Source organism: Schistocerca cancellata, chromosome 4 (assembly GCF_023864275.1).
Source record: "Schistocerca cancellata isolate TAMUIC-IGC-003103 chromosome 4, iqSchCanc2.1, whole genome shotgun sequence".
NCBI classification, from domain to species: Eukaryota; Metazoa; Arthropoda; class Insecta; order Orthoptera; family Acrididae; genus Schistocerca; species Schistocerca cancellata.
Window position 1 is genome coordinate 506,898,814 of NC_064629.1, and position 17,918 is coordinate 506,916,731.

Consider the following 17,918-nt stretch of genomic DNA (forward strand, 5'->3'; position numbering starts at 1 on the left):
TTTGTGGCTGAGTTAGCCCATCATCTCACTATAATCTATCATAGATCCCTTGAATAAAAAACCATGCCCAGCTTTTGGAAAAACGCACAGGTCATGCCAGTATAAAGAAGTGTATTAGAAGTGATCCATAAGACTACCGTCCAATATCCTTGACAACGATTTGTAGTAGAATCTTATAAAATATTCTGAGTCAAACATTATGAGGTATCTTGAACAAAATGACCTCCTCAGTGCTATCCAGGATGGTTTTTGAAAACATCGACTATGTGAAACCCAACTCGCACTTTTCTCACATGTCATACTGAAAGATTTGGATCAAGGTAACCAGGTAGATGTAATGTTTCTTGATTTCCAAAAAGCATTTGACTCAGTACAGCACCTATGTTTATTATCAAAAGTATGAGCTTATAGGATGACAAGTGAAATATGTGACTGGACTGAAGACATTTTGGTAGGGAGGGCACAGCATGTAACCTTGGATGGAGCGTCATCATCAGATGTAGAAGTAACTTTGGGTGTGCCCCAGGGAAGTGCGTTGGGGCCCTTGCTCTTCATGATATATATTAATGACCTTGCAGACAATATTAATAGTAAAATCAGGCTTTCTGCAGATGATGCAGTTATTATAATGAAGTATTATCTGAGAGAAGCTGCATAAGCATTCAGTTTGATCTTGGTAAGATTTTGACACGGTGCACAGACTGAGAACTTGCTGTAAATGTTCAGAAATGTAAAATTGTGCACTACACAAAACACAAAAACATAGTATCTTACAACTATAATATCAATGAGTCACTGCTGGAATCAATCATGTCTTACAAATAGCTGGGTGTAACACTTTGTAGGGCTAATCTGAGATTATGATGCACCTCCAATGATCATGTGACCAGCATGTCATTAAAATCTAATCTTTCTTTCTTACCTTCCAATCAGAATGACTATTTTTCTCTTTTTGATGGTAGGACTGTGATTCTCTGTTACAGAATCTCACATGTTCCTTCCATAAAAGTTACTCTGCAGATGTTCCACATTCATAACATTATAATTAAGCTAGTTCCCAAAGTAAAAATAGTTCACTAAAAAGTCAAACCTCTGCAGAAAGAAAAGGAATGTTATATGCTGAATACACATTCTACAGTAATTAAGGAAATTTGCTTTTAAACTAGTTTGTGTTTTATCCAGGATATTGCATTTAATATGTGATAAAACTAGACAACTGCAATTTTTCAGTGCTTTGAATTTTTTCACTGTAACAACAAAGACTATTTTTTTCATTCTGTGTAGAAAAGTTGGCCACTATATAGAGTGCCACCTTTTTACTTCCGTGTAACTGTGTGATAGTGTCCTCAGTACCTAGCTCCAAACGCCACAAATGGAAGTTTAACTGCAATGGAATAATTGTGATATTAGGCTGCACCCAGACACGTGAATGAATGACTGAAATGTATTGCAGTTCACACAACATAGAGATACTGTTAGTAATCCATCATATTTTGTATGGTTTTGTGCTGTTATTGACAGTCTTGTGATCTACTGGCTGATGCATTAATCACATGCTTTCTTATTGTTATCAATGCCCTTTTCATATTTAAGTTAGTGCTATGCAAGTAGTAGGCTGAGGATTGTGGCAATGTAGGTGAATAAAGTGCAACATAGTCTTGGAGGATAGAAAAAAGAACACTGAAAAGTGCACTATCTACAGGATGAAGTTAATCTTATACAAAAAATGAATTCAATGATCTGCACTTCAAATAGGAAATAAATAGTGGTCAGTCTTCATTAATCATCTTCTGTGATCATATAATGTGATTATGAATTGTATTATCCAATATTAAATCAGTAATAGTTACACAAGTGTTAGAGAAATTTGATCTTTTTCTTTGCCAGTAAATAAGTAGTGACCTGCTACATTTTATTAAGATATTTAACTGAAAGCTCACAAAAATGTAAAAATGAAAAATTCATGACCTGCTTAGATTTTTTCAGATTTTTCTCTCAGAGTTTACTGGACTTTATTACCACCATGAGAATATGCTGACTTTCACAAGAAAAACAAATGAATATCCAACTGTAGAACTGTGGTTTCCATAACATTATTAAATTTTAAAGTTAGTGTAATTTTCCATGACTGCACTTTTAAAAAGTTGACATTCACTTACTCAAATGAAAACTGACCTCTTTTCACAGATAATTTACTTTTTCAAAATGTTTGAGTATTATCTTAAACATTTTATCACTTTTTCTATGAAAACTACAAAGCATGTGTACCTTCATGCTAAATATCAGCTGAATAGAGAACTATTAGTAATACCTGTAATCCAGTTGTCTGATCCTCTAGGTACATAATTTGAATATTCAACAACAAAATATAATATAGGACATCCTCCATCTGGCCAAGTGGCAAGACGTAGCCCAACACTTGTAGAATTAATAACCAGAACATCATAAGGAGACGGTAAGTGTGGACGCTCGCCTCGAGTTCTGACAGCCAGTGTTTTACTGGGATCTCCACTACCAACTCTATTGTAAGCCGTTATAAAAACATGATAGAGTGTCCCACAACGAAGATTGGTCAAAGCATGTGTGTTCTGTGATGCATCTAGTTTGATTTCTTCCCATTCACCATGCTCCAGTTTAAAATGTACAATAAAGCCACGTACAGGACTTCCTCCATTGTCACCAAGCTTCCATTGTAAATGCAGTGTATCATGTGAAGCTGTAGGAACTATAAGTAATGGTGCACTTGGTGGAACTGAAAACATTATTACAAATATAATAATTTCATATATAACTGAGATCCACTTACATTACTGTTTACTATAATAACTTGCAGACACATAAATTTTAATAATCTTCTTAGTATGAGTAACAGAAATTGTCTTTCCAAATATCTACCACTAGGCTCATTAAATATTAACATCACATAATTTTCCATCATTCCTGCAAGAATTAGGTTTTCTCAAAGTGTTATGTTAGTGTGAAGAAAAACTACAATCCTGTAATTTAAAAATGAAGTGTGTGAAAACTGCAGTAGTGAGTAAATTAAGTGCATTTAAAGGTGACAGTTCATGGTCAATGAATTAACAAATGACATTATTACAACTAAGAATGAAAAACTGGAACTGCATTTAGAGCAACAATCATATGAAATGATGCAGGTTAGATGCATTAAATCATTAAAGTGAAAGGAAGTTACACTCAACAGTAGGACGTCAGATGAATAAATGTTACCAACTTAAGTAAAGGAAGCTACATTTACAAATGAAAGGAAAGCTTTTGACTTTCCTTAAAATGAGACAGAGTAGTCAATCCAAATCTTAGGTATACTTTATGATATACATATGTAGGAAATGACACTGATGATAACATAAAAGTAAACATTTTGTTCAGTATGGTTTGTAACTAATAGGAAGAGTTCTTTTGGGTTACTGTCATGTGCAATACATATGTATAACATATAGCAATAAAGGTTCAAAATCTCATCATTCACTTCCAAACAGATGAGATACTTAGGAAGGTAAAAAAAAAAAAAAAAAAAGAAAAAAAAAGAAAAATATTGGCTATACACTGTTATCTTCTGTCATACAGTGTATGGAATTTGTAATGAGGGACATGTAGTCAATATTTCTGGAATTATAAAAACTTAATTAAGATGATTTCATTTGGAATTTATTATTCAGGACTTAGTTATCTGTTACCTCTTTGTAATACTGTAACTGACTCCACTGAAAATGTGCTATTTACAGAAAAAAATCACAAAATGTCAACATAAACAAACTAGAGATTATATAAGATTTCTACATAGACAAAAGTTGTTACTTGTCACATATATCACAGGATACATTTTGTTATCTACTAGCTGGCTGCAGTGGCAGAGCGGTTCTGGGCGCTTCAGTCCAGAACGGCGCAACTGCTACGCTCGCAGGTTCGAATCCTGACTCAGGCATGGATGTGTGTGATGTCCTTAGCTTAGTTAGGTTTAAGTAGTTCTAAGTTCTAGGGGACTGATGACCTCAAATGTTAAGTCCCATAGTGCTCAGAGTCATTTGAATCATTTATCTACTGACAAAAAATGACCTGATTTAATCAAAAAACATGTCTCTTAAAAACAATGTTTATAAAAGAAACTTTTATGTTCCAGTAAATTCTTCAGATACAGGTACTATCTTTTGTAGCATTAAAATAATAGTTTTCAAAATGTATACTTCTGTTAAAAATTATGTTTTAATTAGAATATTACTGTGATTGAAATGTGTATGTTTCTAAAATGTTCTGGCATGAACAACTAGGTTATAAATAGATGCAAAGTAGGCCAAATGCATGTTTAGTCAGTCACATGTTTTCAGTGTATTAGGAAGTTCAGATGTTATTTAGCAGTCCACTCACTTAGCCATTCTCTTGTTGAAATGAGCTTTGCAAAAATATTTTTCTGATGTTTATGTTTTTACTACATTGTTTTCTAAGGAGTGTTTCAGAAGAAAATAAATGACAAGAAGTAAAATGCTGAAAAGTATTTCAATCAGTATTATAACAAATGTACACATATAGACAATGAGATGGAGGTGATCTGCAAACTATCTATATGAGTGCCAAATAAAGATAAATACATTAATTTAATGTAGGTAGTTAATCTTCCCAGTTATAAGACTATAGTGCAATATTGATTTGAACTTAACCCAAAAATTTAACCAACTTCATCATTAGAGATTGCCTGGGAAGGTATATAAAAGTTACAGAAATCCACAATGAATATGTCATTGAAAACAACTCTAACAATAACAAATACACAGTAAAAGAATTTACTTCATTTTACATCCTGTAGTAGTGGAGAACAAAAGGGGAATGTGTCATTTGAAATCACTGTTTTTGTACATCATGCACCCAATTTTTCATTCTCTTAACATGAACAGTTTTCCATACCTTTCAACGTATTTTACTTAGTAACAATTACAACAAAATGATCAAATATGCATAAAGTACTTGTATTTGCCAATACTGTCCAAAATTTAATTAATTTCAATGATTAACACAGGGAAGTAGAAAAAATTTTCTGTGGGAATAGCCTTCAATGTGGTTTTGAAAACCTACAAATCCCAACAAGAAACACAAATTTTTGTTGAAAGCTACTCAAAACTTATGTTCCAGAAATCTGAATTTTTTTAACAATATTTAATGATTAATGCCATCACTATGTTGACATTTGTGTTGTGATGACTGCATGTCAGCTGCTGTTTCTTATAAACAAATCCATGTTTTGAACTAAAAACTTATAAGCAAGAAGAGCTACAAAGGCACGTAGATATCTGAAGCCTATTACAAAAAGATCAACATGAAGTCATTATCAAGGAATGAGATATGCAAACTGAAAAGTTCTAATTTACCTAATCTATTATATTGTACCGTAAATGAGGTGAATTAGGCTTCATTGACTGTGTCATAGTTTTTCAGAGATTGTATTATCAGCACAGACCAAATTGTGTGTAAGAAACTGGATGTACTGTATTTCTTTATTTGTTGTTAGTATACAATATAGACATAATTTGCCATGGCTGCTTCTGCCTCTTAATGTATTAGTTGTCTAATTCAACATTCTTGACCACCCTCCTTCATGAGAGACTTACAGAACATGATGTGTGAATGAATAAATGAGTAATTGCAGTTATAAACTGGCTCATTAATAGTAAATCAAAATGTAGTTCTCAACACAACACAATTTTTCTGTGATATTGAATTTCTGTCCCGAATCCATAACATTATTTTTTTTTACACATGGGCTCACAACTGCTGTATATTTCTTGCAGGATGTCATTTCCTGCACAAATTGTTCTTTTATTTTGAAGTAACGCTTTGTTTCAGTATTATCTTCTTAGCCATGGCTTTACCCATGTATGTGTATGTCACACACATATGACTGAATCTCTGCTGTTTCACACCATATGACTCCAGAGATGAAGTTAAATTTACTTGTGGTATTCGCACAATCTTTGGTCTCTAAACATATTGACATATGAGTCATGTATATTACAAATTTTGTCACATAGTTTCATCCCAAAAAATCAGGAAAAATTTGAATTTATTTCCTACTCTACATGCCCCTTCAATTTCTCTCTTCCCTTTTCCCTCTGTTTCATCACACCCTGTCCCTCTTCCACCAGCCTCCTCACAACCTGTCACTCTTCTATCTGCCTCTTCACACCCCTTCCCATTTCTATCAGCCTCCTCACCCACTATTGGGAGGTTGATGGTTTTTATTCCCAAGTGGTTGTTTTCATACAATAAGTGATAAGTGTGCCAAATTTGCCTGAAATTGATGTAGTTGTCTAGGAGGTGATGTGGAACATACATATGTACATACATTTTTGTAAAATATAGATATGGATTCAGCTCATTTCACTCGTATCATCAACAAACAAACTATAATTGAAGGCAGATTACACATATATGTTAACAGAATATGTAGCTTTAGTTTAAAACCTTGAGGTGTAGTCCACATGTCTCCACCACACTTGCTTCCAGTTATGTGAGAGTATAAAGCAAACTTTTGTTCCCTACTGCTTAGATAGGATGAAACCACCTTAATGCCTCAGCTTCAATTCCATGATGTTCAAATTTATTTAGAAATTCATTTTTTAAGTCACAAAAGATGTCCAATGGCTGCAATCTCTTTATCATGACCTTCTATTAGCCCATGAATGAATGGATATACCACAAGGTTGATTGATGATGTATTCCTAAAACCATTCTACAAAGTTGTCAATAAGTTGAAGTGAGAGAAACAAGTAACATGTCTACTGCACATTGTCCTTATGAAACTGACAATGACATTGGTCTGTAGTTATCAATACCATATTTTCCCCAGCTTTTATATCTGAAAGACCTGCTTGTATATCTGTGCTGTGTAAGTAATTAAATATCTTGTTTATGCAGGACATGCATATCATAAATGCTATTCTTGGTACCTCATCCTAACCATATGCAACTGTACACTTCAGAGATGTAATAATTGCCTCAGTTTATTTGCTGTTAAGACTCCAGTAAGTGTCTAGTAAGGGTCTTCTGTAAATGAGTTATGTAATTGATGTGTGAGAAGTTTTAATTCATGTTGCTCATATAAGTGATAATCAAAGATTTTGGATATCACAGAAATGTCTGAGATATTTTAATTCTGGAATTTCAGTGAGTTCAGTATTGCACATTTATAGTGATTCTCTGACACAGTCTCCACTATATTCCATACCATTCTGCTATTATTCTCAATATCGTTTTGATACTATTCTCAGTTTGTGTCCTCTGCAAAAAGTTCATCCACTTACATTTCCTAATAACATTACACCATATCTTGTAATAAAGCGCTGCAGAGGAATCTTAACTGTACTGTAAAGCTTTAATAAACTTTCTGTTTTTTTACATTTACATCTACATCAGTACTCTGCGAACCAAACCACCATGAAGTGCATATCAGTAGGCACTTCCCATTGTGCCGTAAATTGAAGTTTCTTCCTATTCCATCCACATATGGACTGCAGGAAGAATGATTCTTTAATGGCTCTGTGCATGGTCTAATTAGTTGAACAGCATCTTCGAGGTCTATACAGGAATGATTCATCATCTGAGAGTGGTGTATTTCCAAATAGACCAATAACTGCAAAAGTAACATCTCTGCCTAGAATGGGTGACAAATGTGAAACTGCTGATCATAGGCCAGTATCAGTTTTGTGAGGTTTCAGCAAATTTATGGAAAGGCATGTGAAAGATGTGTGAAATAGATGTTAGTGTCAGTGGTGTTGAGAAACAGCTGAAATCGTTGAAAGTGAATAAATCCCCAGGACCCAATCAAATCCCTAGCTGCTTCTATCCCCAATTCACAGAAGAGTTAGTTCCTCCATTAACTATAATCCATCATAGATCCCTCAAATTAAAAACTGTGCTCTATAGTTGGAAGAAAGTACAGGTTACATCTGTCTACAAGAAGGGTAGCAGACATAATCCAAAAAACTACCATCCAATATCATTGACATCCATTTGTTGCAGAATTTTTTAACATATTCTGAGCTCAAACATAATGAGATATCTTGAACAGAATGACCTCCTCAGTGCCAACCAGCATGAATTAGAAAAACATCAATAATGTAAAACCCAACATGCACTTTTCTCACATGACATACTGAAAGCTTTGGATCAAGGCAACATGGTAAATGTAGTATTTCTTGATTTCCAGAAAGCATTTGACTCAGCACCACATCCACACTTATTGTCAAAAGTATGATTATATGGGGGATGAAGTTAAATTTGTGACTGAACTGTGTACTTTTTGTTAGGGAGGACACTGCATGTTATCTTCGATGGGGAGTCATTGGCAGATGTAGAACTAACTTTGGGTGTGCCCCAGGGAAGTTTGTTGGGACCCCTGCTGTTCATGTTGTATATTATGACCTTGCAGACAATATTAATAGTACAATCAGGCTTTTTGCAGATGATGCAGTTATTATAACGAAGTACTATCTGAGAGAAGCTGCATAAGTATTCAGTTAGATCTTGATAAGATTTCAGCATGGTGCAGAGACTGGCAACTTGCTCCAAATGTTCTGGAATGTAAAACTGTGCATTTCACAAAATGAAAGGATGTAGTATCCTATAACTATAATATCAATGAGCCACTGTTGGAACTGGCCAACTCATAGAAATACCTGGGTGTACTTAGTATGGATACGAAACAGAATGATCACATAGATTCAGTTGTGGGTAAAACAGGTGGTAGACTTTGGTTTATTGGCTGAATACTAGGTAAATGCAATCAGTCTAAAAAGGGGATTACTTGAAAATCACTTGTGCTACCCATCTTAGAATATTGCTGAAGTATGTGGGACCCATATTGAATAGGACTGGCAGGAAGTATGGAACATATACAGAGATGGGCAGTATGAATGGTCATATGTCACATGAGAGAGTCACCTAGATATTGAAAGAGCTGCACTGGCAGACTCATAATGATACATGGAAACTATCCCAAGAAAGTCTAATAAAAATATTTCAAGAACCTGCTTTAAATGATGACTCTAGAAATATACTACAACCCCCTACATATCCCTCCCCTAGGGATCATAAGGATAAGATTGGAGTAATTACAGCACATACAGAGGCATTCAAACAATCATTTTTCCTGAACTCCATATGTGAATGGAATGGGGAAAAAGCCCTAATAACCAGTACAGTGGGATGTACTCCCTGCCATGCACTTCACAGTTGTTCACAGAGTATGTTTGCAGTAGAAATAGATGCGGATGTAGATATACTGTAGATTCAAAGCAGAATATATGTACTATTGTAATCTGGAGCCCATAGGAATGTGAAAACAACTTACTATAATTTCTAGAAGTTAGGTACACATGGAAAAAATGCATGTGAAACTGCTAAATAAAAGCTTGAGAAATTGGTGTTAAATCATAAAAATACTCAGAGACTGTTGCATTATTTAAGGATAATCATGTGATTAGTATAAAATAACCATGGATTGGCAATATTTGGCTTGCTTTTCTGGATACAAGGTCAACACCCAACACAGTAGTGCAAGTTACATGCCTAACAGCTCCACTGACAGTGAAGATACTGGAAGAATGTATGAGCTGATAAAAGAGATTATTCAAACTATTAAAGAAGATGAAAATTTAACTGTGCTTGGAGACTGGAATTTGGTAGTAGGAAAAATAGAGAAAGAGAAATAGTAAAAGAACATGGACTGGGGGAGAGGAATGAAGGGTAAAGCCACCTGATAGAATTTTGCACAGAGCATAATTTAATCATTGCCGGCACTTGGTGCAAGAACCAAAAAAGCAGGTAGTACTTGTGAAAGAGACCTGAAGAACCCCAGAAGATTTCAGACACATTATGTCATAATGGCAAGACAGATATTTTGAAATTAAATTTTAAGCTGCAAAACATTTCCATGGGTAGATGTGGACTCTGGCCATATTTATTGATTACAAAATACAGATTTTGAAAAGATAGAAAATTAAGATAATGAGATTTGGATAAACTTGTGGGTTTTCTACTGACACTGGCAAGTGTCTGGATAGAAATAACCAACTGTTTTGATTACACACTCTTTACTTACGCCCAACAGCCAGAAAATAACAGAAGTCAACTGAATACAAACATAGTCCACAACAAGATCCAAAGCTCACTAAATCCCACGATAGAGCACACCACATTCTATAATTACTGGTGACCTATGATTGCCACAGAGCCTCCCTCGCCCCAGGAGTGCAGAGCGCTGGGGAGAGTAAGTGGGCGTTGTTGAATGCAGGGGTGTTGAGGGCCACTCAACAGGTTTTGCCTGATTGTGCAAGGAACCAAGACCACCCATGTTGTGGCTGGTTTGAATGGAAGGAATGGGTGGACCATTTCTCATGGGGTCAGGGAGGACCATGCAGGGTGGACTAGAGAGGACATAGTCCACCATCCAGTGAGGAGGAGAGACTGGTCACCCTGCAAATGTGAACTGTACCTACATGGGAGGTGACAGTGTTGGAAGAGCATCGAAGAGGGGGACACACATCTTGAGCATCCCATTGATGCCAAGTGTCACTGTTATTCCAGCTGCATCCATCCCATCTGGAACAGGGAATGTCCATTGGGTGGTTATATGTGAAGTGGGCATGGCCTTGGGGATGTGCCCCACACATGAAGGACGAAGAGTGATCCATCTTGGAGCAGTAAGGAAAGCTTGTTGTGCAGGCACCCAGAAGTATTGATGGAAAAGCAGATCTCATCGATGGTAGTGACAGGTTGTACTCTAAAATAAATGGAAGAAAAATATTATAGTTTGGGAGAAGCACAAGAGCACAATGGGGGACAGCAGATGAAAGCACTTGCAATGATGGACTGTCACATGCAATGTGTTTTTGAAACTGAGGCAGTGGATCATCACACGCAGAGTCAGAGTGAGGCAAGGGAGGGGTCCATCATGTGCAACCCTTAAGTTACTGATCGACATAGGCTCAACACATGCAAGATCAGGTAGATGCACAGGCTGAGGGGTGGTATTTACTGGTTCACAGTCATTGCACAATGGTGAGGAACTTGACTCGGTGCACAATGGTGAGGAACTTGGCTTGACGAGAGGTTGTGGTGGGACGGACTCCTCGATTGTCTAAACTGGTTTACCCCACTGAAGTGAAACTGTCTGACACCAGCTGTTGATGAGGATGTCCATAATATTAACCATGCATGTCAATACCCGATGCAGACCAGATTAAAGCAGCTGTAGTGCTGGTTTGACAGTGTCACCCTATAACATAATAAACGTCCACGGCCAAGTGCAAGAAAACTGGGGGGGGGGGGGGGGGGGGGGGGCAGATATCCAGTCATGTGGGAAGTATATGGATGGCCATTTTCCAAAGCTACTGCTGATACAAATGAATAACACCATGATGTGGTTTACCTTGGTGGACAACTTGTTTGACATACATGGAAACTTAGATGACAGCCCTCGTTTTGTTTGTTTGGTGAACCATTTACATGACCACCCCAATCTTATTAGTGACTTGCTGCTAAACCCCCTGAGTGTAATAAATATGCTCCTGCTCAAGCACTACTCATTGACATTAATGTACTCCAGATCAGAAGTTTGCATGTTCAAATCATGTTGGGGTCTTCCGTGTTCAAATCACGTTGGTGTCATCAATGTGGGTTTTCTATCAACACCGATTAGCTTCTGGGTAGAAATAACCAACAGTTATGATGACACACTATTTATTTGCACATAATAACCAGAAAATAGCACAAGAGAGGTGAATACAAACATTGTCCGCAACAAGATACAAAGTTCACTAAATCCCAAGATAGAGCACTCCTCATTCTATTGTCAATAGCAATCTATGGTCACCACAAACTAAAAGAACCAGAGGATGTCGAAAATTTCAAAGGAAGCAATAAGCAACTAAAATAGGGAAATGAATACAACACCAGATGAATGGATAGCACTGACGGATGACACAGTGAACACAACACAAGATCAATAGGTATAAAGACATGAGCCAGTAAAAATTGTTGGATAACACAAAATGTATTGAATTTAGTCGATAAAATGTTAAAAAATAAAAATTTCAGCAAATGAAGAAGGTAAAAAGAAATATGTGTGTCTAAAAAACTGACAGGGCACAAGGTGGCAAAGCAGTAATGGTTAGAAGACAAATCCAAAGTTTTAGAAGCAGGTGTTAGTATGGGAAACATAGATGCCACCTGTAGGAAAATTAGAAAGACCTTTGGAGTAAAGATAAGCACAAGTATGAATATTAAAATCTCAGATGATAAGTAGACCAGTACGAAGCAAAGAAGGGAAGGCTAAAAGGTGGAAGAAATATGTAGAAAAGCTGTACGAGGGAGACAAACTTGAAGACAATGTTTTGAAAGGGGAAGAGGAAGCAGATGAAAAACTGCTGGAATATATGATTATGTGAGAAAAAAATTGATAGAGAATTGAAAGACCTAACATGAAACAAATCACCTTGAGTAGAAGCCAGTCCCTCAGAATTATTGAGATCTTTGACAAAATATACCATGACAAAACTATTGTTCTTGTTGCGCAAGATTTATGAAACAGGCAAAATATCCACAGATTTCAAGTAGGCTGTAATAATTTCCAGTTCCAAAGACACAGATGCTGAGAGGTATAAACATCACTAAACCATCTATTTAATACATCATGGCTACAAAGCACTGACACAAATTATTCACAGAAGAATGAAAATACTTGTAGAAGAATATGTAAGAGTAGATCAGCTTTTGATCCACAGAACATTAGGAACAAGGGAGGCTATATTGATCATATGACTTATCTTAGAAGATAGCTTAAAGAAAGGCAAACCTACATTTATAGCACTTGTGGATGCAGGAAAAGATTGACAGTGGAATACATACCTGAATGTAACGGTTATCAACAAGTTTTAGAGAAACTAGACCAGAGTTATTACAGTTAACTACATGAAAGGTATGCAGTTGCTGAGAAGGGAATGAGACAAGGTTGTAGCCTATCCCAATGTTATTCATTCTGTGCATTAAGCAAACAGTAAACGAAAGAAAGCAGAAATGGAATTCAAGTTCAGGGAGAAAATAAATTTATGGCACAACTTGACTAAAAGAAGTGTTTTGTTGATAGACACATAATGAGGCATCAACGGATTGTCAGTTCAGTAATGGAAAATAGTGTGATGGGTAACATTTGTAGAGAGAGACCTAGGCTTGAGTACAAAAAGAAGGATCAAATGAATTGAGGTTACAGTAGTTATGGAGAGAATGAAGAGACTTGTACAGAATAGACTAGCATGGAGAGATACATCAAAACAGTCTGTGGACTGAACCACAGCTGGCTGTTGTGGCCAAGCGGTTCTATGCACTTCAGTCAGGAACCGCGCTGCTGCTACGGTCGCAGGTTCGAATCCTGCCTCGGGTATGTGATGTCCTTAAGTTAGTTAGGTTTAAGTAGTTCTAAGTCTAGGGGACTGATGATCTTAGGTGTTAAGTCCCATAGTGCTCAGAGCCATTTGAACCATTTGCACTGAACCACAATAGCAACAACATACTGGAGAAATACCAGTTTAGTGAAAAAAAAAGAAAAATCAGACTGATGGAAGTCACTGACCATTTATTGGGAAAATAAGTATGTTATGTGAATAGTCTGCAGTTGAAAAATCCTAATATATATAAGGGTAGTGCTTGATTTTTGACAGTATGCACTGGTATATTGTATAGGTATCTCTGATGGAAAAAAGTCTGAGCTGCAGATTTTGAGATGTGATGCAATAGAACTTTTCCTGCAGTTGAAGCAATGCAAAACAAATGCTGTATTCACACTTTTAAAATGCTCAGAGATGCATTAAGATAACATTTTAACAAGTCTAAATTTCAAAAACACTCCTTGGAATGTCACAGTAGCAGAACCTCTTATTTTACAAATCAAGCACTATTTAAGAGAATCTACAACTGTGTTGAATAAATAGATAATTTGATTTTGATACAGATCTATCAAAGCATCAGAGTCTTTCACCAGACCTATCTACAAAACTTTAATTCTCACACATAAATGATCTGTCAGTTATTTTCACTCACCTTAATATTTTTTCATCTGTGGACCAATTGGATTCTGAATCTGTGAGAACTGGCAAATAGTGTGAAAGACTATATTTAACTTTGGTAATAAGTTCAAATTTACTGTCTGAGTTGAAACTGAACACGGAACCCTGCTCACGAAAGTTATGAATCTGTGTCCAAGCACTCTTCTGGTAGACATTTAACTTGACACAAACGTTTAATGCAGTAAATATTTGAGTAAAAAATAGAAAAATTTCAACTCATTCACAATTTATTTCATTTACTATCATAAAAGACCCTCTATGAATTACTGTACTCTCTCACAGAATGTTTACCATGCCTATCATCCAGTGATATCAAAAGATTTATTTCATTGTCTTCTCTCTTAGTGAGAATTCAGATTTTGTGCTTACGAATGTATCAATCATGCAGTAATATGGCATGTGAATGATACTGAAATCATCTGCTTCAGGGTAAAATTTTTAGATTTGTAAGAACAGAAGGGCTAGATTTTAATGTCTCTTCTACATTCAATGTGCTGCAAAGTGTAATCTCAAAAATAGCAGCAAGCTGTCACAGTTATATCTTCACCTGTTGCTATGGTATTTTACACATTTTGAGTTATTTGCCTTCAATTATGGATGTTTTATTTCAGCAATCAAGGTTCTCCCTTTTGGTTTGTCTCAAGTCTTAACATATTTTATTTTGATAGATAAAAAATCTACTCACAATATTTTATTTGGATAGATAAAAAAATCTTCTCATGATGTGGAGGCAGGAGAACACACATATAAAGTTATTGAAGTTTGCAATTCTTCGTAGCCAGTGGCTCCTTCTTCTGGCAGAAGGGTTGAAGGGGAAGAAAAAGGGGTGAAGAAAAAGGATTGGTGGGTTTAATAAAAGGGGTAGAGTTTGTGAAAGTTGCTCAGGACACCAGGATAAGGGAGACTTACCAGACAGGATGAGAAGGAAACACTGATTGTTGTGGACTGCAACAAATGCAATCTGAAAACCTGAGAGCTTAAATGTGTAAAATGCAAGGCAGAGATAACTTCCAAAATATCATCCATGAGTTAATAAGAGTGGCGAGCTAAAGTGCATTGTATGTGACAGAGGTGGGAGGGGGAAGGCAAAAAATTGACAGATCATAAAATGAAAGATACAGAAAACTAAAATGGAGTTAAGAAAGGAATAGTTAATGTGAATAAATGCAGAGACCAAAAAAATTAATGTAAATTAAAGCCAGGAGGGTGGCACTGGCATGAATAATTCTAAGTTATCAGTTAGGATAAATGGGCACAGGCAGAGGTTATATACTGGCAACACACAATATCCTGTTGCAGAACATGCTCTACAACACTACAGTCATGACTTCTTCCAGACACCAGTTTCCCAGAAGCCTGCAGGTGGGAACTAGCACTACATTCTGTCCTTGACTCTCAACTCTCACCAGGCCTTAATTTACTTTAATTTCTTCAGCCTCAGCCTTTCTTCACAATAACTATTCCTTTATTCACTCAACTTCAGTTTTCTATATCTTTCACTTCTGACACTGATGTACTTTGCTTTCTGCACTTATTAACTCATGCACGATGTTTTGAAAGTAATCTCTGTCATGTGTATTACCCTACCTTCAACCTTTAAGCTCTGACGTATTCAAATCTAGTCCTGTGCAGCCCCAACAACCAGTCATCCCTTCTCATATTGTCTGGTAAGTTGCCTCTGATGTGGGGCTCTGGGTGACTTTTCGAAGTTCTACACCTTTCCTAAATCACACCAGTCCTTTTCCTTCATCCCTCTTCCATCACCTTCAACCCTTCTGCCAGAAGAAGATGCCACAGGCTCTGAAAGCTGGCAAACTTTATTACCATTATATGTGTGTTCTCCTGACAACACTTAGGGAGTAGATTTTTTTATCAATCCTATTCCATTATATTTTCAAAAATTGATTATTTTTGTTAAAATATTTTGTTTGTTATTCTCATCCTTCTTTGTTGATTGATGCTTTCCATTCACTTCTTTAAAATATAGATCTGAGTGAATATTCTTTGGGAGATTATATTTAAGCATTCTGTAGAAAACTTGGGCCTTAATTTTCTGAGAATTACATCAATTTAATGGAGCTGACTTTATCATAAACATGTGCAATGTTCATTATCACTTCTGCAGCTGTTGTCAAACTCCATTAAATTTTTAAATAAACTTGCTATTTTGTCAACAGTTTCACAGTACATATGTCCATTATCAATATCTATGTTTTCTCAAAAATAGTGTAAAATGTGAATTACCTGAACAAGGATATTAAAAGCACAACACTAGTGTAGAAAGAAGTCACACAAAGATGTACACATGAATTCATTGACCTTTCAAGACATATTAGTTGTCTTACGACTAATATGGAGGAGTTAAAGACTGAAATAATGAACTTCCTGTTTAGCAAACTTCTTCTACAATAATGAAGAGTATCTTCATGAAAACTATTAAAATTATGTTTAATCTTATGGTATTTTATGATTAATGTTAACCATCAACAATAATGTTAAGCCATTTAATTGTACTGCACTTAATTAAAATGTACATTCTTGACTTCTTTTGTCATCAAATGGGCCTCTCTCTATGAGATATACAGAATATAACTGATGAAATGAAATGTCATTTTAGAATCAGAACTTCGTTATGTTTGAACAACATATGCAAGGAAAGAATAAAGACTACATAGACTTCTGTACAGAGATATAGGCAAACATGCAACTGCTTTATACATTTCGGAGTAAGATTCAGTCATTGATAGTAAATATATTTTTATTTTGCTTTACCGGCTTTGACAAATTAAGTTGAATTCTTCACAAGCTCAGTACTGGTTTACAGATTATTGTAACCACATGCAATATGAACATTTTTGGACATACTACAGCACTATGCTTCTATGAAGAAGATATTGACATCTGCTAAACCAATACTAAGCAACTGAAGATGACAAATTAAGTTGCTGAAACCAGCAAAGTGAAATAAAAGTACATTTGGAACTGATTATTTTTATTTATTTATTTATTTATTGTTCCGTGGGACCAAATTAGGGAGAAGTGTTCATGGTCATGGAACGAGTCAATACATGAAATTATAACACGATATTAGAAACAGATAAAATGAAATATAAAAAACCATATTCAGGTGACAAGTCGTAAATTTAAATAAAGAAAATCAACAATGTAACACTGGAATTTGCTTAATTTTTTAGCTCTTCCAGGAGCTCCTCGACAGAATAGAAGGAGTGAGCCATGAGGAAACTCTTCAGTTTAGACTTAAAAGTGTTTGGGGTACTGCTAAGATTTTTGAGTTCTTGTGGTAGCTTATTGAAAATGGATGCAGCGGAATACTGCACTCCTTTCTGCACAAGAGTCACGGAAGTGCATTCCACATGCAGATTGGATTTCTGCCTAGTATTAACTAAGTGAAAGCTGCTAACTCTTGGGAATAGGCTAATATTGCTAACAACAAACGACATTAAAGAAAATATATACTGTGAGGGCAATGTCAGAATTCCCAGACTATGAATAGGGGTTGACAAGAGGTTCTCAAACTTACACCACATATAGCTCGAACAGCCCGTTTTTGAGCCAAAAATACCCTTTTTGAATCAGAAGAATTACCCCAAAAAATAATACCATATGACATAAGCGTATGGAAATATGCAAAGTAGACTACTTTTCGTGTTGAAGTGTCACTTATTTCAGATACTGTTCTAATGGTAAATAAAGCAGCATTTAGTTTCTGAACAAGATCCTGAACATGGGCTTTCCACAACAGCTTACTATCTATCCGAACTCCTA

The 17,918-nt window shown here is 35.8% G+C and overlaps 1 protein-coding gene across 1 annotated transcript in view; it reads right to left on the reverse strand.

Moving 5' to 3' along the window:
• LOC126184293 (Down syndrome cell adhesion molecule-like protein Dscam2) overlaps positions 1-17,918 on the reverse strand; it is a 595,669-nt gene that overhangs the window by 62,792 nt on the left and 514,959 nt on the right. The window contains exon 23 of the mRNA XM_049926671.1: positions 2,312-2,752. Coding sequence (XP_049782628.1) covers positions 2,312-2,752 — 441 coding nt within the window. The remainder of the gene's footprint in view (positions 1-2,311; positions 2,753-17,918) is intronic.